Source organism: Microcaecilia unicolor, chromosome 4 (assembly GCF_901765095.1).
Source record: "Microcaecilia unicolor chromosome 4, aMicUni1.1, whole genome shotgun sequence".
NCBI lineage: Eukaryota > Metazoa > Chordata > Amphibia > Gymnophiona > Siphonopidae > Microcaecilia > Microcaecilia unicolor.
Genome location: NC_044034.1, coordinates 277,544,898 through 277,570,224, shown reverse-complemented (window position 1 = coordinate 277,570,224; position 25,327 = coordinate 277,544,898). Strand labels below are relative to the sequence as shown.

At 43.5% G+C, this 25,327-nt stretch overlaps 1 protein-coding gene across 3 annotated transcripts in view; it reads left to right on the top strand.

The window, feature by feature from the left end:
• The window catches only part of MSL3 (MSL complex subunit 3), a 109,689-nt gene that overhangs the window by 68,527 nt on the left and 15,835 nt on the right, over positions 1–25,327 (top strand). For all 3 annotated transcript variants that reach the window (XM_030201598.1, XM_030201600.1, XM_030201599.1), the window contains 3 exons: positions 13,808–14,070; positions 15,457–15,566; positions 22,063–22,162. In XM_030201598.1, the coding sequence (XP_030057458.1) occupies positions 13,808–14,070; positions 15,457–15,566; positions 22,063–22,162 (473 nt within the window). The remainder of the gene's footprint in view (positions 1–13,807; positions 14,071–15,456; positions 15,567–22,062; positions 22,163–25,327) is intronic.

Sequence of the window (25,327 nt, the reverse complement as noted above, 5' to 3'; positions counted from 1 at the left end):
TTCCCTCTTCTTCTGGAGTTGTCCTCCGAAGAACCGTGGAGATTGGAGTGTTTTCCGACTCTCATTTCGCAGAACGACGGAGCGCTTCTGCACCCCAACCTTCAGTCTCTGGCTCTCACGGCCTGGATGTTGAGGGCGTAGACTTCGCTTCGTTGGGTCTGTCTGAGGGTGTCTCCCGTGTCTTGCTTGCCTCTAGGAAGGATTCCACTAAAAAGAGTTACTTTTTCAAGTGGAGGAGGTTTGTCGTTTGGTGTGAGAGCAAGGCCCTAGTACCTCGTTCTTGCCCTGCACCGAACCTGCTTGAATACCTTCTGCACTTATCAGAGTCTGGCCTCAAGACCAACTCAGTAAGGAATCACCTTAGTGCGATTAGTGCTTACCATTATCGTGTGGAGGGTAAAGCCATCTCTGGAGAGCCTTTAGTCCGATTCATGAGAGGCTTGCTTTTGTCGAGGCCCCCTGTCAAGCCTCCAGCAGTGTCATGGGATCTCAACGTCGTCCTCACCCAGCTGATGAAACCTCCTTTTGAGCCACTGAATTCATGCCATCTGAAGTACTTGACCTGGAAGGTCATTTTCTTGGTGGCAGTTACTTCAGCTCGTAGGGTCAGTGAGCTTCAAGCCCTGGTAGCTCATGCTCCGTATACTAAATTTTATCATAACAGAGTAGTGCTCCGTACTCACCCTAAGTTCCTGCCAAAGGTGGTGTCGGAGTTCCATCTTAACCAGTCAATTGTCTTGCCAACATTCTTTCCCAGACCGCATACCCGCCCTGCTGAACGTCAGTTGCACACATTGGACTGCAAAAGAGCATTGGCCTTCTACTTGGAGCGGACACAGCCCCACAGACAGTCCGCCCAATTATTTGTTTCTTTCGACCCCAATAGGAAAGGGGTCGCTGTCGGGAAATGCACCATCTCCAATTGGCTAGCAGATTGCATTTCCTTCACTTACGCCCAGGCTGGGCTGGCTCTTGAGGGTCATGTCACGGCTCATAGTGTCAGAGCCATGGCAGCGTCGGTGGCTCACTTGAAGTCAGCCACTATTGAAGAGATTTGCAAGGCTGCGACATGGTCATCTGTCCACACATTCACATCACATTACTGCCTCCAGCAGGATACCCGACGCGACAGTCGGTTCGGGCAGTCGGTGCTGCAGAATCTGTTTGGGGTTTAAATCCAACTCCACCCTCCAGGACCCGAATTTATTCTGGTCAGGCTGCACTCTGTTAGTTGTTCTTCGTAGGTCAATTTCTGTTATACCCTTGCCGTTGCGAGGTTCCATTGACCTGGGTTCTTGTTTTGAGTGAGCCTGAGAGCTAGGGATACCCCAGTCGTGAGAACAAGCAGCCTGCTTGTCCTCGGAGAAAGCGAATGATACATACCTGTAGCAGGTGTTCTCCGAGGACAGCAGGCTGATTGTTCTCACCTACCCTCCCTCCTCCCCTTTGGAGTTGCGTTTTTACTCATTTTTGCTTGTCATTCAACTGAGCAGGAACGGTCGCGCACGGGCGGGAAGACGGCCACGTATGCGCGGTGGGCGTGCCCTGCGTGTCCGGGACCGCCCGCAAAGTTTTCTTACGGTTGGTGGGGGCTGCCGTGGACATCAACCCAGTCGTGAGAACAATCAGCCTGCTGTCCTCGGAGAACACCTGCTACAGGTATGTATCATTTGCTGTGTGGGCTTGATAGATTAGTCCTTAAAAAGCTGTTTGATTGGGGTGCAAAGCATTGGTATTTAAAAACTTTGAAAGCTGATTTGCAGTGATCCTTTCTGTTAGCTTTGACAGAAAAGACAGATTGGCGATAGGGTGGTAACTTGATATTAGTTGTGTATTTTGTTTGGGGGGGTCCTTTTTTTTTTTTTTTAACTGTATTTTTAATTTGGGAGATATATATGCTATCTTCCATGCTTTTGGTACAATGCCTGACTCTAATGAAGAAGTAGTCATGTGTAAATAAGGGAGAAAAATAGACTCAGATTTTTATTCAGAGTGAAAGGTTTAGGATTGTGCAGAGTAGTTGTAATCTTCATGGAGCTAAGAAATTTTTGAAGTTCAGCAGTTTTGTGTGCTTATTAAAGATAGTGAATGAGCTGCATGGTGGCTAGCTTTGAATAAGGCCAAATTGGTCATCTAAGGAGGACCCAGTATCCATCTCTTGTATAGGTGTTAAAGAAAGTGGCTAAAGAATTATAAAAGGATTTTGAACACTGCACATCAGCAGTTTTAATCTTCAAAATGGAAGGTTCTGTTTGCAGCTGTAGGTACAATAGTATCTAGTGACTTTTGTGGTCTTATACTAACGGACTAAAGTATTAAAAAAAAAGTTTTGCTGAGTTAGGAGCTGTATTGATCAGTTTGGGAAAATAGGTCCTTTGAGCTGCTTGTAGCTGAATGCCAACTGTAGAGTATATTTTGTGCAATATTTTTGCCAGTTAAGCTTCTTGTACCAGAGTTGTTGTTTAAGAAGTTCTAGTTCAGATAAAGGAACTCGAACAGGAACCTGTATATAAATACTAAGGCTTGGAATGAGCAACAAGTTAAGCATAAATTACAGAGATCCTGCTCAGAAGGAATGGATCCTAAAGAGCTTAGACGAGATTGGGTGGCAAAGCCGCTGGTGGGAAACGGAGATGGTGCTGGGCAGACTTATATGGTCTGTGCCAGAGCCGGTGGTGGGAGGCGGGACTGGTGGTTGGGAGGCGGGGATAGTGCTGGGTAGACTTATACGGTCTGTGCCCTGAAAAGGACAGGTACAAATCAAGGTAAGGTATACACAAAAAGTAGCACATGTGAGTTTATCTTGTTGGGCATACTGGATGGACCGTGCAGGTCTTTTTCTGCCGTCATCTACTATGTTACTATGTAGAGATCAGTAAAGAATATTATAGGAGACTAAAATTTGATTTTGAAGAGTACATTAACATCACAAAATAAGACAGAAGCCATTAAGCAGGTGGCAGTTCCTGGCAAAGGTATCAAACAACTGGATGTACAAACAAAATTCTTCATGTCCATGAGGTAACTTATAAGAATCTCTGTACTTTCTTTGTGCTGGAGGGGTAATGGGCCTCAGATATATAGCTTTTATTATAAGCCTCCAGGCCTACAACAGCTTCAACAGATGCAAATCTGCAAAAAGTATTGAAGTATGAAAGCAAAGAAGGTATGAGGGAGAATCCACTGGTTCACACGGAATAATCAGAATTTGTTTTTTTTTTCTCTTGTTTTAACTATCTTAAGAGTTGAATAGCTGTTTTAAGCCATTTTCTCCCCGTTTGTGCTGGATATAATGGGGAAGAAGAGGTCAGATGTGTACCTACCTGTGGGTGCAAAGTTCTGTTCTTGACCTGCTGATTCAGACCTTGTTCAGTGTTGCTGGCATCATGACCCATTGATCTGCTACAGTGCCTTTGGAGGGCCCGACATTCAATGAATCGAGCCTTAGTGCAGAGTAGGTGTCTTGGGGACCAGAAGATAGACTGGTTCCACCAAGATTGGGAAGTAGCCTCATCAAGCACGTGCTTTATGATTTAGTCTGTATGTACTTGAACTAGATGGCTGCAGTGGTGTGGCCTGCTGTTGGCTCTGGCTATGACATTGGGTGGTGAACTCAGTCTCCAAGACCCACCTTAGCAAGTTGCCCTTCAAGGGCTGCCTGTGGTGAAGCTAGTAAAGGACCAGGGGAAGGCGAGGCATCAGCGCCTATCCAAGGACAAAGTTCTCTGGTACATTCCACTGATTTTGGAGTGGTAAGCTGAATGATGAGCAAGGTGAAACTTATTCTTATCTGTTTTCCTGGAGTCCTGCTAGATCAGTCCAGCATTCTGCCACAGAAGACTGGTGTTGGGAATTCACTCTGTGGCTGTTCTAATTTGGAAGCTGTGTGCTGCTTCCTGTGCTCCTAGCATATTGTTTAATTCAAAAATTTCCTGGTTTGTTTCCCTGAGGGCTTTAGTTATGTTTTAGGTGTGTGCTTTGTTAGATACTGACCAGCACCTGGCTGCACCTCCTTTTGTTTTGGTGATGTCATTGGAAACACTCTTGTTTCTCTACCTCCATCTGCTGGTGGGGTACATAATCTACTGGTTTGGACTGGTCTAGTGGGACTCGAGGAAAGGAAATTAACAGGTAAGAGTAACTTTCACCAGTCTTTAACTGATCTCAATTCCTTCTATACCTTCCAACATGAAAGAACAATTTTGAAACAGTCAAAAAGTAAAAATAAAAAAGGGGGACAGTTCTATAACTTAGTACCTCCGTTTAGGCTTTTTGATGCTGCACACTGTGTGCCATAATGCTATTGCAAAGTGCTAATGTAAGCTCGATTTGGCATGCCTAAATTTTAGGTATGACTGTAGCAGGGGTAAATGGGTGTGCCTCAGGGCCCTATGCAAAGCACGTAACTTATAGAATTCTATAAGTTTCACATGCAAGTTGGAGACATGCCCATAGCCCACCCGTACTTCACCCACAAATCCACACCCTTGCAGTTACACACTAGAACACTTAGGCATGACCTAATCGCTTACATGCGTAAGTGCTCATTTTGGCGCTTCTGACGCACATAAATGGCACATACATGTAGATGTTGAGTTATAGAATTGCCCTTCAAAGTCTCTTAATTTTATTAAATATTTGTAGTTCGTCTCAATACATGGTGAAGCCCTTTTTTTTTCCCAGCTATAACAGCCATGAGTCATTTAGCAAAAGTGTCTACCAAATTTTCATATTGGAATGGTGCAGTTTTTGCCTGTTCTTGCTGAATAGCTCAGGCTCTTTCAAGTTGGCTGGAGAAGATTAATGTACTACAGTCTTCAAGCCTTGCCACAGATTTACTATTTGAAATCTGGTCTGGGCTTTTGGCCACGAGCACATTCACTTTCTTCTTGTTTAGCCACTTGATTTGTTGCTTTTGCTTTGTGAGTTAAGATTATCTACTGAAAGGCAAATCTCAGTCCCAGGACTATGGGAGGATTTGCGATTGTGGTGCAAAATGGACCGGACTCCTTCAACATAAAAAAATTATGTGCTGTCACTGACAGTGGGGTTAATGTGGTATATACTTGCAGGATCTTGAACTTGATGAGGTATCTTTGGTGCACAGCTTTGCAACTCTGCGTACAATAAATCATTTTTTACATAGGGAAAACAAGTTCCGTTTCTGGAAGAAATCTGTGGTGATTGGAAAATGCCCAAACCATAGTTGAGTTACTACTACTACTACTACTTATCTGCCTTCTCCTAAAGCCGGCCAAATTGGTATAATTGAAAGCCGATTTTGGGCAGCTTCAACTGCTTTCTGTCGCAGGGCCGGCCAAAGTTCAAGGGGGGCGTGTCGGCAGAGTACCGAAGGCGGGACGGGGGCATGCTTAAGAGATGGCCGGCTTCGGCCGATAATGGAAAAAAAGAAAGCCAGCCCTGACGAGCATTTGGCTGACTTTACTTGGCCCCTTTTTGTTCACGACCAAGCCTTAAAAAGGTGCCCCAACTGACCAGATGACCACCGGAGGGAATGGGAGATGACCTCCCCTTACTCCCCCAGTGGTCACAAAAAATAAAAGTAAAAAAACTTTTTTGCCAGCCTCTATGCTAGCCTCAAATGACATACCCAGCTCCATGACAGCAGTATGCAGGTCCCTGGAGCAGTTTTAGTGGGTGCAGTGCACTTCAAGCAGGCGGACCCAGGCCCATCCCCCCCTACCTGTTACACTTGTGTGGTGGTAAATGGGAGCCCTCCAACCCCCCCCCCCCCCAAAACCCACTGCACCCACATGTAGGTGCCCCCTTCATCCCCAAGGGCTATGGTAGTGGTGTACAGTTGTGGGGAGTGGGTTTTGGGGGGGGGGATCTGGGGGGGCTTAGCACACAAGGTAAGGGAGCTATGTACCTGGGATCATTTTGTGAAGTCCACTGCCCCCTAGGGTGCCCGGTTGGTGTCCTGGCATGTGAGGGGGACCAGTGCACTATGAATGCTGGCTCCTCCCACGACCAAATGCCTTGGATTTGGCCGGGTTTGAGTTGGCCGCCATTAGTCTCCATTATCGGTGAAAACCAATGGCGGCCATCTCTAAGAGACCGTATTATTGAAACGAAGGATGGCTGGCCACCTTGTTTCGATAATACAGTCGAGTACGCCGCTTGACGGGGCCGGCGTTAGAGATGGCCGGCCCCGTTTGATCGTGGCCCCCATAATAACCTAGTGTTGTCAGCAACATATCTGAATTTTAGAAATCCAGCTTGATGTCTGTGTATGAGAGTTTGAATAACAATCTCCATTCTGCAACAAAGTAGTTTCATGTAAATCTTATAATCTGCATTAAGTAATGAAATCGGTCTGTAATTTTGTACAAGGGTACAATCCCTGTCTCATCAGCTCATAACCTTGGGGTCATCTTTGACTCCTCTCTCTCCTTCCCTTCATCTCTGAGCACTCTACCAGAACCCTTAGCCACACTCTTGTCACCAAGTACTTGATATAAAATCGAAAATACTATAAATTCTTTGTATCGCTCCATTGTGAAACTGCACTTTGAGGATTGTGTTCAGTACTGGTTGCCGTATCTCAAAAAAGATATAAAAGATTTAGAAACGGTTTAAAGAAGAGCGACCAAAATTATAAAGGGGATGGAACTCCTCTCATGAGGAAAGGCTAAAGAGGTTAGGGTTCTTCAGCTTGAAAAAGAGACAGATGAAAGGAGATATGATTGAGGTCTACAAAATCCTGAGTGGTGTAGAATGAGTAGAAGTAAATAGATTTTTTTTAACTTGTTCTAAAAGTACAAAGACTAGGGGACACTCGAGGAAGTTACATGGAAATACTTTTAAAACAAATAGGAGGATATATTTTTTCACTCAACGAATAGTTAAGCTCTGGTACTCTTTGCCAGAGGATGTAGTAACAGTGGTTAGCGTATCTGGGTTTAAAAAAGGTTTGAACAAATTCCTGGAGGAAAAGTCCATAGTCTGCTATTGAGACAGACATGGGGAAGCAACTGCTTGCCCCAGGATTGGTAGCATGGAATGTTGCTGCTAATTGGGTTTCTGCCAGGTACTTGTGACCTGGCTTAGCCACTGTTTGGAAAACAGAATACTGGGCTAGATGGACCATTGGTCTGACCCAGTATTCTACTCATGTTCTTATGCTTATGTTAAGATGTAGCAGAATGAAACTGGATTGGAATGAAATAAAATTCTAAGACTGTGTTACAAGGTGGACTTCAAGCTTGCCAACTACTTGAACAAGCAGTTTAACCAGCAGCAAAATTAGGAATTGCAGCTGTGAAATTAAAGAAATATCACTAAACATTGCTGCTGAAGATCAGATGTTTCATGAGGCAGTATGTGACATGTTCAAACCATTCCATGACGTTTCCACAGCTGTCTCTTGCAAAGTGTTAGACTGCCTAGTAGTCTCTACAGTAACTGGAATTCAGAGCTCTTGGAGAGCATGATATTAAATCTCATGTCAGAAGTGGTGCGAGCTAAATCCAAAATGCAAATCCAAGGTTGCCTAACTTTGGGAGTGTAGAAGGATTTTTTTTTTTTTTGCTTTGCACAACGAGCTACAGGTGTATATGCAAAGAAAACAAGAACCACTTTATTCCTGCCCTTTTTAGTCTTTTTGGAATTCCTGCAAAGATTCACTACCTTTTTTTTTTTTATTAGCAGACCTGTCGCTCTTCTTGTGAATGTGCTACCAACATCTGTAGAAAGTGAAGGGCTCTTCTCTTGAAGCAGAATATCTAATTACTGATCACACTGTGTTCTGCAAATGTTGAGAAAATAATTTTGATAAACTAATCTATCTTTGAATAAGCAATGACGAAGTGGATGTTAGAAAAAGCAGTTTAACGAGGGACAAACCATAATGAAATAAATCATTGTTTAGGACCTTTTATAGGTTTTAGTATGCAGTTAATGTCATACAAATGTAGTTTCTATGCCAGTTAATAGTTTGAAAGAGAAATATATCACTTTTCAGTTCTATTCATTATGCCATAGTTGCTGACTTGTAAAATTCAGGTTTAATAAAGATCTTTTAAATCTTTTTTTTTTTTTTTTTCCACTGAAATGCATAATTATCTTGGAATATTTATTATTCAATAACATCAGCTAGAAATGTTAAGCTTATAACAGTACTTTCAAAAGATTAAGGGCCCTGCTTACTAAGGTGCATCAGCATTTTTAACATGCCTACAATCAGCATGCGCATGTGCCTATAAGGATATTGTAGGCGCATACATGGTTAACATGCATTAAAAACGCTAACGCGCCTATAACACAGCTTTATAAACAGGGCCCTAAGTATTTCATGCTCCAAGAAAATACAAAAATGAAGGAAAAGACCTCCGAAGTCGTCTGTGGACTTTTATCTATAACTGATGGTTATAGTCTCAACAGACTTCAATATAATCATTGGCCAAAAACTTCCAGTCGCCTGCACTAATAGTTACCTTGCCAACCACTATAAAACATAGTATCATACATACATACCTTGTAAATGTAATTGAATCAATGTAATTTCTAACAACTGTTAAATGTAAGCCATATTGAACCAAAATTCATTTTTGAATAATTGTGGTATGTATGAATGTGTGTATGTATTAGTGTTCAACTGTAAATAATGCTTTTAAATTTCATCTTGCAATTGTAATTTTTTTTTTTAAGCATATTGAATAATATTTTCATTACGCTTAACTGAAGCTGACGGGTAGGGGCTGCCCTGGCCTGTCCCGTCCCCTGCATAGAATGAGCCACTACTCTTCCCCCCCCCCCCCCCCCCCCCCACTCCACTGCTCGGCCTATTGCCCATCCCTAGTTGTCTAGTAGGTATTCAGGGCAGGAGCGAAGCCCATGTCCTCTCTGCTGCCAAAGTGGCTGCTGCAGTCTCTTGGCAGCTAATTTGAGATTGGAGCTAGCATTTTTATTTTATTTTTGTTACATTTGTACCCTGCCCTTTCCCACTCATGGCAGGCTCAATGCGGCTTACATGGGGCAATGGAGGGTTAAGTGACTTGCCCAGAGTCACAGGGAGCTGCCTGTGCCTGAAGTGGGATTGAACTCAGTTCCCCAGGACCAAAGTCCACCACCCTAACCACTAGGCCACTCCTCCACTTCAAATCATGGGCCAAAACAAAATAAGGCCAAACAAAATTTTCAGGCCAGTTTCAACATGAAACTGAAATTTGGTCTGCCTCTGTTTGGGAATACATTTCCTTCTTCCCCTTCCCAAAATGATGGCCTTATTCTCTAATTTTCTGGCAATAGTGGCATTTCTATTGTCTTCAGCTTTCCTATGCATCTTGCTTTCTAGTTGTAACACTAAGGGGGAAAAGCTATCAATGTGGGCTACTGTTAACCCAACTTGTGGTAAAGTAACCTGACTTAACAGTAGCTCACATTGATAACTCCCTCAACCCTCCTACAATGGTAATCTTAGTTGAAAATGGTGTAGAATTGTATGACAACTTAAAAAAAAAAGGCACATTCTATAAAGGTTGTGTGTGTGTGTCTTTCAGTCGTTCATGGATGGATGGCCATGAGAGTGGTCAAGGGTGAGTGTGTGTGCTCTCACTTTCCTTCTCCCACTTTACCCTCCCATGTGTTTTCTTTCCTACCCTCTGTGCTGTACTCAGCAGACAAGGTAATAGACAAATGCAGATGTTTTTTAGCAGACACCTGGTAGAAGCAGAAGAGAATTTGGGCGCCATTCCAACTGTTTTTGCTACTGCCACACACCTGAGATTCTCTGAGCCTAGGCACTCCAGCACTTATAAGTTCAGTTTGCTTGACTGCTGCAGTGCTGCTACTTCTCATCTGTGACCGTGTCTGACAAAACAAACTAGGAGCGTCTTTTATAATTTTAATAGTACCAAAAAGCAACTGCATCAATTTTTCAGGAGGTCTTTACTAATCCATTACATAAACTATCTCCAATATAATACAAATATACCATAGACCGTAGCATTACCACTCATTGGATATCAATATCCAGTGAGTGGCACCGCTGAAGTCTATGGTATATTTGTATTATATTGGAGGTAGTTTATGTAATGGTTTTATAATTTTTTTTTTTTTTTTTCTTTCCAAGGTTTTAATTTTATAACAATTTTAGATTTTTTTTTACAAGTGATACTTGCATATAGAAATACAGAGAAAGTAAAAAGTAACAAAAGAAAAATAAATATAGAAGATATACAACATCTCTCTTCCTTAGACCTCAAAAAAATTGGGTTGGGGGTGGTATAAAGACGAGGAGATCAAAATACAGTAGAAAAGAAAAAATAGGAAATGACTTAACCTGAATAATCCCATCCTATTTTACTTAAATCAGTTGTTTCCCTCGGCCCACTAGAAAGCTTCTTCATGTCCAAGAAATTTCGCAATTGATCTGGTTCAAAGAAAACATACTTAATGCCCAAAAAACGAATTAGGCATTTGCATGAGTATGCAAACAAAAATAATGCTCCCAGGGCCCTTGTCTCCTCTCTTAGAGCCAAAAACAGCTTCTTCTGTCTTGTGTAACTTTTGTCACGTCTGGATATATCCATATTCTATGTCCACAAAATTGTATACGAATGAGACAATTAATGTCCCTCAGGTGGATACGTCTGTCAAAGAATCCTCTAGTAATGCGGACAGATCTTGGATTCCAAATTCAGTTTCCTGTGTTTTGAGGTAAATTTCCAGAAGTCACAGGCTCCGCTCCTTTTTGAGAAGGTAATGGAAGATAGTAAATGTTATTAAATGGGAGAATAGCTGGAGAAGAAAATTTCAACAAAATATTTTTTGAAGAAATCCGTCTGAGTCATACCTGTAGTTCTAGGAAAGTTAAATACACGAAGTTTAAACGTCTGTTATAGTACTCTATTTGCTCTATGTTTTGATAAGTCCAAATCTTATCTTTTACCAAAGCATCCATTGTAGATTTTAAATTTTTGACCTCTAGTTGTGTCTGCAAAACTTGATTTGCTGAATCCTGTTTAACATAAAAGATTCAGTTAAGTTATCCACCTTACTCATGAGAAGAGATGTGTCTTGGGCTGATTTTGTAACAGCTTCAGTTAGGTCCTGAATTGCTTTCCAAATGGACTCCATTGTGGCCACCACGGGAGCTCCAGACTCCTGATTAACATTCTCTGCGAGTTTGGGTGCTGCACCGCTGACCTGGATCCTGCTGTTCACGGATTCCATTTCAGCTAGGCCTCCTTCCTCGCTCCTAAAGATCGCAGGACATGGTGGCGGATTAAGTTCCGGGGACGATAGTTGTTTCTGACCCCAGGAGGGCCAACGCTCTTCCTCGGCACTTTGAGCGGGGCTCGTTATCCTGGTTGTTAGTGGGCGACTCATCGCGTGTCGGTCTAGTGTCTGCTGGACTGGAGATGAAGTTTCTGGCCAATGGCGGTTGGCCTTTTACCATCCCCTTCCTCTTGGTATGAGGCATTGGAAAAGAAGAAATTGTAAGAAGAAAACGCCAGAGAACAACTAAGACCGCTATAGATTTTGTTATTTTAGCATAATTACATCCTTTATTTGATAGCCTTATGGCCTTTTGAAATTGCTACACTAACATAGAGTTAATCATATCTAGTTATGTCTGCATTTCGCTATAATATTGAACACATGCAGCTGACCTTGTTTGGGTTTTGTGGGTTTTTTTTTTACACTAGTTAAGTGTATAATGCTCTGAGAATTACATTCCCTAATCTCAGAACTATACTCACCTTAATATTGGAGATAGCTATGTAGGGTGAGCAGTTAATTGTCAGGAAATAGCACGTCTTTCTGCCATTGATGTTTGATAGAGTGTGATGTGATGAGAAGTTACCACTTTCTATAAATACCTCCTATGCTATCTGTGTTTAGACTCAAAGGTGATTTTACAGATGGTTTTGCAGTTCTAGAAGCATGCTGTTAGAAATTTCTGTCTCTTGAGTGATGAAACATTGTGCAAAGCTAAACAGACTGGTGTTTAAGACATTTAACACACTCTAAGCTCCTGTATAGAATGCTGGTTGGTACAGCAGAAGCAGTGCTTTGGTCACTTGTACAGTGAGTTCAGCAATAAATGCCCCTCCCCTTAAGTCTTTGTACCTGTTGAAAGAGTAAACAATTGATTCCATTTTACTCATTCTACTCAACTCCAGGATTTTATAGATGTTTCTCATATCTCCCCTCAGCCATTTTTTATTTTTGTTATATTTGTACCTCGCGCTTTCCCACTCATGGCAGGCTCAATGCGGCTTACATGGGGCAATGGAGGGTTAAGTGACTTGCCCAGAGTCACAAGGAGCTGCCTGTGCCTGAAGTGGGAATCAAACTCAGTTCCTCAGTTGCCGAGGACCAAAGTCCACCACCCTAACCACTAGGCCACTCCTCCACTCTTCACCAAGCTGAAGAGACAACCTCTTTTTAGCCTTTTCCTCATATTTGTTCATCCCCTTAATCATTTTGGCCACCCTTCTTTTTAACTTTTTTTATAATTTCACTAGATCTTTTGAGATGTGATGACCAAAATTGCACACAATACTTGGAGCAGTTGCTCCATGAAACAATAGTCATTCATATTTGTTTTTATTCTGTAGTCCTTTCCTAATAATTCATAACTTTGTGTTTTTTGGCCACTGCAGCACACTTAGCAGATTTCACCCCCTCATTCTGTAATTTTCTCTGCGAATTTTTGCGTTTACCATGCAAACTTGTGCATGTAGGTTGTAGAATAGTGCCAGTTATGTGCGTAACTTAATTGAATTAGGCATTAAGGGGGAGATTCTATATATGCCACCTAAAAAATCAGCGCTGAAATCAGTGCCGATGAAGTGTATTCTATAATCTGCGCCTAGTTTATATCTCAGCGCCTAAAACTATGCGCATCCATTTACACCAATGAAAATGTGGTGTAAATCCCAATGCGTAGATTTACGTGCACTGGATCATATTCTATAACTACACGTATAAATTTCAGAATGCCCATGAAACGCCCATAACCACGCCCCTTTTTGCCTGCATGCTTTAGAAGTTTGGCGCACTTTGTTACAGAATACACACTTAGAGAGTTGTGCGCCTAAATTCTAATCAGTGGTCATGCGGTAAGAGAACTTGCTGTGTGGCCATGCGGCAGGGAGTCCTTACAGTCACCCTTTGAAGTGGAGATAAGGGCTCCCACGCTAACCTGGCAGTAACTGGACATTGTGTGGCAATACCCAATTACCGCTGGGTTATCGCTGCGCAAGCCATTTCTGGGGGTTTTCTTTTCCACCCGGAAATAGTATGCACTTGGGGCAGGATTACCGCTGGCAGCCTCGTTGGGCTGGTGGTAGTACCGGAAGAGCGAGCGCTAAGCCCTCGTTGGGCTTACCGCCGCTCTGTAAAAGGGCTCCTAATTTGGTAAAAGCTAAGGGGCCAATGTGTGTGTTTTAGTAGTGTGTGTGGAAAGAAAAAATAATTCCTTGACTCTGGACAAGTCACTTAACCCTCCATTGCCCCAGGTACAAATAAGTACCTGTATATACTATGTAAACCGCTTTGAATGTAGTTGCAAAAACCACAGAAAGGCAGTATATCCAGTCCCATTCCCTTTCCCTTTAGTAAATACAGTGAAATTGGTAAGTGTAAAAAAAAAAAAAAAAGTTGCTATACGAATAGACATGTTTACAAAAAAGAAGTCATATTCAGTATGTGTAAACTAAGTACATTCAGAATACATATATTTATTATCAATTAAGTGTGTTTGAAAATATCATTTATTTCCTTATATACAGGAACAACAAAAAGTAAACTTTCATCTTAATTCCTCCTTTCCCAGAAACCAAGAGGAAGTGTCCCCAAGTCCACCTCTTCTGAATCCACCAACCCCTCAGTCGGTTGACAGTCAGCCTGCAGCTGGTGAATCAGCCACACCCAAGAGACGAAAAACAGACCCAGAAGCTGTACAATCCTTGAGGCGCTCTACTCGTCACACCTCCAGCTGTGATCGGATGTCAGAGAGTAGTTCCTCCCCCCAGCCTAAGCGGCGACATCTTGAGGCATCAGCTTCTATGCCTAAGCTCTCTCTGTACCTGGACAAGAGTAGGTTGCTTATGGGTTCATCCTCTACAGCAAACTGTGTACAGTATTATCTGTGGCAGCTTAATATTTGCACAACAAACTTGTGCTTCTGATGGCATCTAGTCTATCCTTTTTAGATAGAGAATTAATTAGTTAAGGAGATCCTTAATGACTTATTTCCATGTATAATATATCGTCCCCTGTATGTTGTCTTGGACTACAGTGTGTCTACAAGAAATGGGGAGAAATTAATAACTAGCTATTTTTTTTTAGATTGTAAGCTGTATTGAGCAGGGACTGTCTCTCTGCGTCAGGTGTTCAGCGCTGCACGCATCTGGTAGCGCTATACAAATGCTAATAATAATAATAATGCAAAAGCGGATTTAGCTTGTTTCTGGGGTGTGATGTTTCCAATCAGTTTTTATAAAATATTAGAAGCTTTCTTCTACTTCTTTAACCTCATTTAGAACCAGCTACAGCACCGTTTATATTCTCTTCCCACATCCTCTTCCCCCTCAGGACTAAGAACCATTTTTAACTATACTCCTGAAGATTAGCCATTATAGCAGTAATGCTGTGGCTGAGACAGATTGCAGCTCCATCTTGACCCTAGCTTTCAAGTGCTTTTAGCCAGATGTCTTATTTGACAGCTGGGATTCTCTCTCTCCCTCTTATGGACTGTGAACACCATCTTGACTGTCCTGAGATAAGAAACACTGTTTTCTTATTTTGGAGCTCTTTTCCTGTTATCACAGGTAGCTACTGTCTTGCCCCCTGCAGGGTGTAATTCTGTAATTCCTGACTGGTGGTAGATGGAGCACAGACTAGGAGGGGAACAGATTGGTTGGTTGTTTTTTCTTTAGCTTACATTAAGCTTTTCAGTTATGGAAATAATAATGCAGAATTTTGGTTCTCCATGTGTAAACCTGTAGTTTTGCATTAGATAGATTTGAGTAGTAAGACATTTTGGCCAGCATTTTGAGTCGATTAGAATCAAGGTTATAGGGAGAAATTAAGATTTATATGATCTGGTGCTACCATGAAATAGGCTTCCATTTTGCCCTTCTCAGTTTTTTGAATATTTTTGTATGCAGCCCTTCTGTCTTGTTAATCAGAGTGTATTTTAAATATGCATTGTACTATTTGTCCTAGGAAAAAATAAGTAGTGTCTGCTCTAATCTTGCATGTACTGTGATTTACGCTGGACTGTTCATTATTGGACTCTTACACTTGATTCTTGATTTAGTAGTATACCCATGGACTATATTGTGTTGTGCTTCTTGGCTGTCAGATGCTCGTGGCAGATATTCTCTCAGTAATCACATTAGCCTTTTATATTACTGTGATCTTTTTTGGAACATCTTTATTTACAGTGATTCCGCTTCACTATTTCTCATATCTTAATAGAAACACCAGTTCATAGTGGATCATCTTCACCTGTCACTTTGACTCCAAGCAAGGAAGGAAGTAGTATCTTTGCTGGTTTTGAAGGTAGAAGAAACAATGAATTGAATGAGGTAAGGATCTGGTATTCTATAACCTGTTGTAAATAAACACTAGTTGAGGAGCTTTGAACACTGTTTGCATAATTTTTGCCTAAAGTAGTGATTGTCAAACTTGTTTTGGGCAGCACCAGTTATTCGGGTTTTTCAGGATACCCACAATAAATTCAAGTAATCGTGTTATGATAGAAGCAAAGTAGACAAATCTCTTGTACATATTCATTGTAGATATCTTGAAGACCTGACTGGCCGATGCTTCTCCAGGGCAGCTTGAACTACTGGCCTAAAGCAGCATGACAATTTAAAACTATTTTCTGGATGGATTGTTTTCATAATTTTTGTCCTTTTTTTGCATCTAACGCTGACAAGCATAATAAATATTGAAATGGATTTATCATGATATTGGTAATATTTTCTCATAAAGGAAATGGCTAATGTGTGTGTTTGTCTATCTGTAATTATCTGTCCAGATCCAAAATATTGGATCTCCATTCTTTTTGGTAAAAGGACTGCCTTCACCTGCTTCAAGGCACGCTTCTTTTTAAATTCCTGAAACTATTTCCATTTATCCCTCAGAGACAAAAGCTGTGGTCTCTATAGAGATATGTGCAGGGCATTTAGGCAAATGTTTGCATATATGGGCACATGTATATGCATTCTTATTCTAAACTTGTTAGTGCCCACTGTATAAAATTGTCCCTAAAAGGGGGAATTCTATAAATGGCGCTCCAAAATGGGTGCTGAAAACAAAAAGGAGCTAACCCCCAGATTCTGTATAGTGCACCTAGGGATCCTTGCCAAAATCCAAGCGGATTCTATAACAAATTGCATAACTTAACAAGCTAATGAGTGCTGATAACAGCACTTAAGCAATAATGAGCAGTAATTGGCACTAATTAGAATATACACGCACAACTTGCTAAGCATATTCTGTACCAAAGTGTACCAACCTAACACGTGCAGGCAAAAAGGGGCATGGTTATAGGTGGGGAAATGGGTGTTTTGACATTTACACGTGTGGTTATAGAATATGGCCGAACGTGCGTAAATCTGCTTGCTGGGAGTTGTCACATTTTCATTGGTGTAAATAGAATCGCTTGTAGGTGTTAAGATATCAACTAAGTGTATACCGTGCCTAAATTTAGGCACCACTTATAGAATATGCTTAGTCGGCATTGAGTCCTGTGCCTTTTTTTTTAAGTCAGCATATATTGAATGTTCCCTTAAGTGCTATGGGTCGGATTCTCTATATGGTCCTTTAAAAAATCCCTGCAGAAAACATTTCCAGCTAAGAGTATTCTATAAGATGTAGGCGCAGTATATAGAATATGCTTAGTTGATATCCCAGCACATAAATATACATGCTCTGTTTACCCTAACGAAAATGTGTCGTAAATCCCAGCACATAGAGTTACGCGTATTGGGCCATATTCTATAACAATACATGTAAATTTGTGAATGCCCATTTCCCCGCCCACGTCCATGCCGCTTTTGAACTGCGTGCTTTAGAATTAAGGTGCACAGTTCAATACAGAATACACTTAGTGAATTATGCGCGTAATTCACTAAGGGCGTCTTTTACTAAAGCTTAACTTGAGTTCTCCGAGGACAAGCAGGCTGCTTGTTCTCACTGATGGGTGACGTCCACGGCAGCCCCTCCAATCGGAACACTTTCTAGCAAAGTCCTTTGCTAGTCCTCGTGCGCCGATGCGCACCGCGCATGCGCGGCCGTCTTCCCGCCCGAACCGGCTCGTGCCGGCCAGTCTTCTTTTGTCCGCGCTCGGTACGGTCGTGTTTCGCCGTTCGCGCCCCGAAAGTTGACCTCGCGCATCGTTTATCGACTTCGTTCTAAAAAATAAAAAAAAAGGTGTCGGAAGGAGACCTTTATGGTTTTCTCCCTTCCCGTACTTCTAGTTTTGCCCCGGTAAGTTTTCTTTCGTCGTCGGGGTAGGCCCTATTTAGGCCTCGGTTCGAAGTTTCTTCCCCCTATTTTTGTGGTGCCATTTTCGCCATTTCGAGTTTTGATCTCGCCGGCGTGATTTTTCCGCCCATGACATCGAAGTCTTCCAGCGGCTTCAAGAAGTGCACCCAGTGCGCCCGGGTAATCTCGCTCACTGACAGGCACGCGTCGTGTCTGGGGGCTGGGCACCACCCGCAGGCCTGTAGTCTGTGTTCTCTTTTGCAAAAGCGGACTCAGGTAGCGAGATTAGCCCAGTGGAACGTTTTGTTCTCGGGCTCTTCGTCGGCACCGGGAGTATCGACTGCTTCGACGTCGTCGGCACCCGGACCTTCATCCTCGCCCCCGATTGCATCGAGGCATCGGCCCTCTGCATCGGGGCGACATCGGAGGGCTGCGTCGGCGTCGGTGGTTTCGAGACCTCCTCGTCTGCTGATGTCGTCGGACGGTGGTGCTTCATCTGGAGTGCAGGTGAGGGCTGTCCATTCCCCTGCTGGTGGTGGTGAGCCTTCGGGTGGGTCTCCCCCTACCCTGAGGGCTCCTGCGGTACAGCCCCCCCGAGACCGACCTCCTTCGGCCTCGGCCCCGAGGAAGAGACGGCTGGATTCTACGTCCTCCTCGTCGGTGCCGGGAAGCTCCGGTGACATGCTTCGTCCCAAAAAATCGAAGAAGCATCGTCACCGGTCCCCTTCCCGTGTCGGCACCGAGAGCTCTGGGTCGCCGAGGGAGTCGGCACCCAGTAGGCATCGGCACCGAGAGGACCGCTCGCCCTCTGTTCAAGAGGTGTTGGTGCGCTCCCCTTTGGACAGCCCGGAACAGCCTCCACGCCCGGAACAGGTTCTGACATCGACTCCTGCATCGGCTTCCATGTCTTTTTCCACAGCCGCTCTGCACGAGAGCCTCCGGGCCGTTCTCCCAGAGATCCTAGGAGAGCTGTTGCGCCCTACCCCTCCGGTACCGGGGGTGCTTGCGCCACCGGTACCGTCGAGTGAGGCACCGGCTGGCCCATTGCACGGGGTGAGGTCTCCGACATCGGTGCCGCTTGCGGTACCGAGTGCGGTAGCCTCCCAGGAAGGCTCCCCTACTACGTCGGCGGAGGGAGCTTCGCCGGTGCGGGCGAGGGAGTCTACCTCTCGACGCTCCCACCGTGGCTCCACGGAGTCGAGCCGGGCACGGTTGCAGACACAGGTCCGTGAACTTGTGTCTGACACCGATGGTGAGGCCTCGTGGGAAGAGGAAGAGGACATCAGATATTTCTCTGACGAGGAGTCTGAGGGTCTTCCTTCTGATCCCACTCCCTCTCCTGAAAGGCAGCTTTCTCCTCCTGAGAGCCTGTCTTTCGCTTCCTTTGTCCGGGAGATGTCTACGGCCATCCCCTTCCCGGTGGTTGTGGAGGACGAGCCCAGGGCTGAAATGTTTGAGCTCCTGGACTATCCTTCTCCACCTAAGGAAGCGCCCACAGTACCCATGCATCATGTCCTCAAAAAGACATTGCTGGCGAACTGGACCAAGCCTCTAAGTGATCCCCACATTCCCAAGAAGATCGAGTCCCAGTACCGGATCCATGGGGACCCAGAGCTGATGCGCACTCAGTTGCCTCATGACTCTGGAGTTGTGGATTTGGCCCTAAAGAAGGCCAAGAGTTCTAGGGAGCATGCTTCGGCGCCCCCGGGCAAGGACTCTAGAACCTTGGACTCCTTTGGGAGGAAGGCCTACCATTCTTCTATGCTCGTGGCCAAAATTCAGTCCTACCAGCTCTACACATGCGGAACAATGTGCGGCAGTTGGCGGGCTTGGTGGACAAGCTCCCCCCTGAGCAAGCCAAGCCTTTTCAGGAGGTGGTCAGGCAGCTGAAGGCGTGCAGAAAATTCCTGGCCAGAGGGGTGTATGACACCTTTGATGTTGCGTCCAGGGCCGCTGCTCAAGGTGTGGTGATGCGCAGACTCTCATGGTTGCGTGCCTCCGACCTGGAGAATAGACTCCAGCAGCGGATTGCGGACTCGCCTTGCCGTGCGGATAATATTTTTGGAGAGAAAGTCGAGCAGGTGGTAAAGCAGCTCCACCAGCGGGACACCGCTTTCGACAAGTTCTCCCGCCGGCAGCCTTCAGCCTCTACCTCCTCTACAGGTAGAAGATTTTTTGGGGGAAGGAAGACTGTTCCCTACTCTTCTGGCAAGCGTAGGTACAATCCTCCTTCTCGACAGCCTGCGGCCCAGGCTAAGCCCCAGCGCGCTCGCTCTCGTCAGCAGCGTGCGACTCAGCAAGGCCCCTTGGCTCCCCAGCAAAAGCAAGGGACGAGCTTTTGACTGGCTCCAGCAGAGCATAGCCGACATACAAGTGTCAGTGCCGGGCGACCTGCCAGTCGGAGGGAGGTTGAAAGCTTTTCACCAAAGGTGGCCTCTCATAACCTCCGATCAGTGGGTTCTCCAAATAGTCCGGCAAGGATACACCCTCAATTTGGCCTCAAAACCTCCAAATTGTCCACCGGGAGCTCAGTCTTACAGCTTCCAGCACAAGCAGGTACTTGCAGAGGAACTCTCCGCCCATCTCAGCGCCAATGCGGTCGAGCCCGTGCCATCCGGGCAAGAAGGGCTGGGATTCTATTCCAGGTACTTCCTGATGGAAAAGAAAACAGGGGGGATGCGTCCCATCCTAGACCTAAGGGCCCTGAACAAATATCTGGTCAAAGAAAAGTTCAGGATGCTTTCCCTGGGCACCCTTCTCCCCATGAGTCAGGAAAACGATTGGCTATGCTCTCTGGACTTGAAGGACGCCTACACACATATCCCGATAATGCCAGCTCACAGACAGTATCTGCGATTTCAGCTGGGCACACATCACTTGCAGTACTGTGTGCTACCCTTTGGGCTCGCCTCTGCGCCCAAAGTGTTCACGAAGTGCTTGGCTCCCCTTTGGAGTTGTGTCTTCCCTTCTCTTTGTCTTGCTACATATGAGACTGGCCGGCACGAGCCGGTTCGGGCGGGAAGACGGCCGCGCATGCGCGGTTCGCATCGGCGCGCGAGGACTAGCAAAGGACTTTGCTAGAAAGTGTTCCGTTTAGAGGGGCTGCCGTGGACGTCACCCATCAGTGAGAACAATCAGCCTGCTGTTCTCGGAGAATACCTTCTACAGGTATGTAGCATTCGCTTTACCTGCAGCAGGGCCCATTTTATTCCTATGGTCCCTGCTGCAGATAACTTGAGCTAAACTTTAGTAAAAGACTCCCTAAGTGAATTATGCCAATTAGTGCTCATTATTGCTTAAGTGCTTTTAAAAACACTTATTGGCTTGTTAAACCAATTAAGTTACGTGTGTTATGGAATATACTTAGATTTCAGCACAGAATGCTAGCTGTGCTATATAGAGTTCGGCAGTATGCGCTATTTTATAAGGGGTGCATGACCTTCATAGAATGACACGTAGAGCTGATTCCCGTGCCAGACTTAAACCTGCTGGCGCCCAAGTTAGGCACACTTTTCAGAACGCCTCTGAAACGTCCATGGCCATGCCATGCCACACCTTCTTTTGAGTTACCTGCTAGTAGTTATGTGCCATGCCTTATGAATAGCGTGCTGCCAGATGCATGTGCAAATTTTAATGCATGCCAATTAAATTCAATAATTGTTGGCACCCAATTTTTGATAGTCAAGGGCTTTTGTTACTTAATTTGCGCATGCGCATCTTGGGCGCACAAATCTGGATACCATGTATAGAATCCAGGGGGAAAGTGCCCTTAGAATTTGTGCCTGTTATTTGCCTGAACTGATGGGGTGGAATAGCACACGTACATTGGCCAATCAGATAGGAATGCTATTTTTTTTCCTTCGCCTAAACATGTCCAGAGAAACAACACCTTTGTTCTTTTCCCCACACCTAAAATTGTATGCTGAAGAGCCTGACATGTACTTCTAATCAGGTAAAGAAGGATAGCTTTCTGTCTGAGCATTTTACTGAAGTAAATGGGCTTAGGAATTGTAAATTAGAGCAGAGGACAATGTAAACAATGCACTGTTATAACTAAATTGACTAGTTAGATGCTCATACAAATCTTGTTATCTGTAGATGACTGAGATTTAATTTGTTAATTTAATACTGAGGTGTGTTTTTGTTTTACTACTACCTGCTAGAAAATAATATACTCCGTGGAGGTATATTGTGTTCCATATACCTTTCTCATGAGCTAGGCAAATGTTTTCTTATTTAGTATAAAATCAGGAAACATCAATTCTTTTCCACTTCCTCCCAAGCTAAGCTACTCATTATGTATATTTCATTTCCCTCTCTACCTGACATAGGACTATCTTTAGATCATTCGTCCTTTTTTTAATGACATAGGTTAAATCCCTAAGAATGATGAATTGGTCCAGCTATAATAATGTGCCTTGTGTAAACCTCATTACTTTTATTGTTCCTCCATCTGAAAGTAAAATTTTGTCTATGTATTATATCTGGGTGTTGTGGAGAGAGAGACACCCCACCAGAGACTTAATCAAATTATTCTCTTTACATGGTATGGTATGCTTTTTTTTGTAACTTCTGAAATATTGCTCCCAGGTACTGTCGTGGAAATTGATGCCAGAAAACTATCCTCAAAGCGATCAACCCCCTCCTCCCTCTTACATCTATGGATCACAACATTTACTTAGACTGTTCGGTAAAACTTCTTTTTTTTCTCTTTCAGTGAATTGTTGGCCTTTGTATATTTTAAAGTATCTTTCAGAAGATTACTTGGCAGAATGAGAGCTTGCTAGCTAAATTGGTCCTAGAGAGAAATGCAGACTTTTTGTAGATTATACTTTTTTATTATTGGACCAACAAAGAAGTATAGCTTTCAGGACCAAATAGATACAGATTTCGTAAGAGAACTTGACCTATGTGATGTCAAAAGCTCATGTATTACAACTTTCTTCAGTAGCCCAATTAGAGGTAGCAGAACTGCATAACTTCTAGTTGTATATTGTATAGCCTTTGAGTCTGTTCTGTGAAAGCTCTGATATATACCTTCCTATGCAAACACATTCAGGTTTATTTTGTTGCCTGTAATAATTCATTGTCACCACTTAACTAGAGTGGTCAGTTTTACACTCGACATGAGGTCTAATGACCCTTCGTAAGAAGCTTGCTCAGAGACTTTGTCTAGAGCAGGGGGTTCTCAACCCAGTCCTTGGGATACACCTAGCCAGTCAGATTTTCAGGATACCCACAATGAATATGCATGAGTTAGGTTTGCATTACAGTGGAAGTGGTGCATGCAAATTTATCTCCTGAAAACCTGAATAGCTGACTTAAATGGATGTGTCCCAAGGAACCCCCTTGTCTATAGGATCCTTGTGGTCTACTGTTGGTGACTGGCTGAGTGTTCTCTAGCACAGAAACATGGAGCTAATGCACTTGCAGAGCCTGTTCAAGTGCTGTTGCCGGAGCTTTAGCTATGAATCATTGGTTTGTAAAATTTCCTGTATTGACACAACTGTCAATTGTATTCTTTTGAAATGCTTAAATGCCAATATTTATACTTCAGATTGAGTGAGAAGTAAAATGGTTGGTTGGGTTGAATCATCTCTATTAACATGGAATAGTTTCGTAGAATCACTCTGTTTACCAATCCTGCTGGCAAGAGTGAGAACCCTCCCCTCCCCAACAAATTTTGTGATCTATTCATCTAATTTATCTAGTCTAAAAATTGTAGTAAGTTACAAGAATGCTTCTTGGGAAAAGTAATGTTAAACAATAGCCTGAGCAAGCAGGACTGTCTCACAGTTGTTGCACAGAGTCAAATGACAAGTCATGTACCAACCAGAGCTAGTTCCAAACTTCATAACTTGACGTTGTTAAACTAATGTTCATGTTTCTTGGGTGCCAACCTAGGTGTTATAAGTCAAAGCCTTGCCGCTGGACTTCTAAGCTTCTTCTGTCTATGTTAATTTAGGCATTTTGGGATTTACTTTTGAATGAAAGAATTTTGGTTGCCATGTTAGTCCACGTGGGCGTGTAGAAATACAGGGTCAACAAGCAAGTGGTATGTGATAACCCGGTTTAGGAAAAGCATTAATGGCATCTGCGACTAGCTTTCAAAAGATTCTTCTTCAGGTCAATGAAGAAACAGCACAGTGATACAGATTTAAATCAGAGTGAGTAATTTAAGCCTTAGGTTGCCTACATATATTGTTATAGTTCAATAAGGGAAGCAAGAGAGGAGGTATTTGTGAGCTGCAATAGCAGACACAGTCTGAGATTGATTTCTCTATACGGTTTAAACACAGTCTCATGGTGCTGTTTTTCCATTCATCTAAAAAGATTAAGGAGCATGTTCACTAAAGTGTACTGAGCAGTTGATGTGAATTAGCATACACTGTTACCACACTTGTGCACTCACACTGGTACATGAATTAGTGCATGCAGACCGCAAAAAACTTTGTAAGAAGAGAAATGGATGTGGACTGCACATCACAATTAGCACATGGTACTTTATCACACGTTGTCACTTGTGCAGTTTGTGTGGGTATAGTTATTGCTTCCTAAATACAATGTAATGCATGGTAGAAAATCTTTTCTGTGTGAATTGTATGGTAACATTCTAGCAGTGCCCAGAACAGTTTGCGCACAGCCTTTGCAATAACCGTGTATTAAATGCAAAAATCAACAGGTGGTAAGTACAAAACTTAAGTGCATTTTTAATAAGACAATCCCCTAAATTTCAAAAGTTTGCCACAGATGTATTGTTAATCCACTAAAGAAAAAAAAAATCACCTGTGACTTGTTCCTGATTCGGAAAAGAAAAGCCATCAGATACGTGTGGGTTGTGTATGTGTGTTTCCTCCTATCCCACCCCATTAATATTGCATATCCCGTATGTCAGCATAAAGTATTTCATACAGAAATACAAATCATTTCATCCACCTACATTCTTTGCTTAGGGTGTTCAGTTCAGTGACAGTCCCTAAGGGCATTCTTTTCACAAGTTGTTAAATTCTTTGACTCCTGTCTGAATCCTCTACACAAAGTATGCTAGGAGTGTCAGATTGCTGTTCTTCCACGTGTTAAGCTGTAAAGACCGTAGTGTCTATAGCAGGGATGTTGAACCTTGGCCCTCGCCTGGTTGGGATTTCAGGATTTCCCTAATCAATATGCATGAGATCTATTTGCATAGAATGGAGGCACTGCAAGCAAATAGATCTTGTGCATATTAGAGAAATCCTGAAAACCCGAGTGGATTGCAGCCCTCAAGGACCAAGGTTGGACAATCCTGGTCTGTAGTGATGACTCAGGCATAAGAGAACACATCTGAGCTTGATACCTGCTTGAGGATATCACCTTAGCCTAGTCCTGGTAGGAAATGTTTCATGCCTTCTCATGAATATTTTTGAATCAAACCACTGGTGTTAAAACTGAAGCTGTCCTCAATTGTTTTGACTTGAGTCTAGATCTAAGAGCATGGAGGTAAGACAGTGTGTCTGCTTTAAGTGGCTCAGTCTGCCAATAGAAGTCGTGGCACATGTTGAACAATACTATATGACAAGCTGTAGGTGTGTTTACCTGCGATCTCACCTTTGCTGGTCTTGGCCTATACAAGCCCGAACCATTCTTTTATAACAATATGAATACTTCTGCCTGTGGCCTGCATACATCTGTATTCATCAGAAACCAGCTTTTCTACAAAAGGAAAATTACTGCTGAGCATACCATGATGACTTCATCCAGGGACATATTATTTGTTGCAAACTAGCCCAGTTATCTCCTGGAAGAATGGAGGAGAGAGAGACACACAGATGGCTCCAGGAGTATGGGATCCGACAGGGAGGTTTGCATGCCTTCGGTA